The sequence below is a fragment of the Laccaria bicolor genome, genomic scaffold, assembly GCF_000143565.1.
Source record: "Laccaria bicolor S238N-H82 LACBIscaffold_233 genomic scaffold, whole genome shotgun sequence".
Lineage (NCBI taxonomy): Eukaryota > Fungi > Basidiomycota > Agaricomycetes > Agaricales > Hydnangiaceae > Laccaria > Laccaria bicolor.
Window position 1 is genome coordinate 5,063 of NW_001890090.1, and position 1,624 is coordinate 6,686.

Here is a 1,624-nt window from a genome sequence, read left to right on the forward strand (position 1 = left end):
GACGTCACATACATTCTACAAGACGAGATACCAGATGTTACGGTACCATATATTGATGATGTGCCTTGCAGAGGTCCAGCAACTAGATATGAGTTACCTGGAGGAAAATTTGAGACTATACCAGAAAATGAAGGCATAAGACATTTTGTAATGGAACACTTTGAGAATGTTAACAGAGTGGTTCACGGGATGAAATATGCTGGAGGAACTTTCTCGGGTTTTAAATCCACAATTTGTGCGGCTGAAATTACTGTAGTAGGTCATTTATGCACATATGAAGGAAGGAAACCAGAGACAGACAGAGTAAAAGTCATTGATAATTGGCGACCTTGTAAAAATCTGCATGATGTGAGAGCATTTCTCGGAACTGTTGGGGTATGCCGGATGTTTATTGAAAACTTTGCAAAGAAAGCACAGCCTATCAATGACTTGGCCAGGAAAGGTGCTCCTTTTGAATGGGGGCCTGCTCAAGAAGAATCCATGGCAGAACTCAAGAAGAGTCTCAGAGAATGTCCTGCATTGGTGCCTTTAGATTATATTAATAATCCCAACCCAGTTGTACTAGCAGTAGACACCTCATGGAAGGCTGTTGGATTTTACATCTTTCAAGATGACAAAGATACAGGAAAAAGAAACTATGCAAGGTTTGGATCAATAACCTTGAATGACAGAGAAGCAAGAATGTCACAACCAAAGAGAGAATTATTTGGACTCATGAGAGCCCTTGAAGCTGCTTCATATTGGCTACTTGGTGTAAGACGTTTAATAGTGGAAACAGATGCAAAGTACCTTGCTGGAATGTTAACTAATCCTGGCATGGGACCAAATGCTACTGTAAATAGATGGATTGACAAAATCCTCATGTTCCACTTTACGTTGCAACATGTAAAAGGAAAGACCTTTGCAGCAGATGGACTTTCTAGAAGAGATTGGCAACCTGGAGACGAAGTTTTTCAAATTCAGAAGAAAACAAACGGAACGGCCATCTCTGCCAGATTGTCACGAGAGTTCTTGGTGGCATCTTCATCTTCGGAATCGTCGACAGGGGCACTGAGGTCACCGAGGAAGGACATGATGAAAGGGAAATAATGGTCGAAGTCGTCCTGCATTTGAAAAATAGTACCGACCAAGCTCTCCTTGCCTTCGATAGCGGCGAGATCGAAGAGTGCTTGGGCAGCGCGGTGCATGTTGGTGTCCCGACGATACATAAGGGAGTTGATGATTGCTTGATTCGCGCGGATGTGCTGTTGATCGAACACAGCGTCTTGGATATGAGAAACGATAACTACAGAATAGAAGAAGTTAGAAAGAAAAACTCTAGAAAATATAAACTCGAAGACTTACGTTCAGGAGCCAAGCGAGCAGGGCGACGTCCCAGAATGCTCCGGACTTCCGCACGACGGACAGGCTTGAGGCTGTATTCACAGCAAGTGAAATGCGCAGTTTTGCAGGGCATGCAGGGGGTAACCCCAGCCTTGAAACTGGCATTTCTCCTCCTTTCGGTTCTTGCCCATGGAGCATTGAACGCAAGGCTCGGGCATCTGAACAAAGAGAACTTGAGCAAATAAAAAGAGAAGAAATAATAAAATTATTTACAAAAGGCTTGTGAAAGATGCTCTAAGTC

General features: G+C 43.3%; 1 protein-coding gene across 1 annotated transcript; it reads right to left on the minus strand.

The window, feature by feature from the left end:
- Positions 1 to 959: 959 nt before the first annotated feature.
- Positions 960 to 1,456, minus strand: LACBIDRAFT_336013 (uncharacterized protein; the record flags this gene model as incomplete). Its single annotated transcript, XM_001890938.1, has 2 exons — positions 960 to 1,285; positions 1,345 to 1,456. 2 exons carry the CDS (start codon positions 1,454 to 1,456, stop codon positions 960 to 962), a joined length of 438 nt encoding a protein of 145 aa, XP_001890973.1.
- Between the last annotated feature and the right edge of the window lie 168 nt (positions 1,457 to 1,624).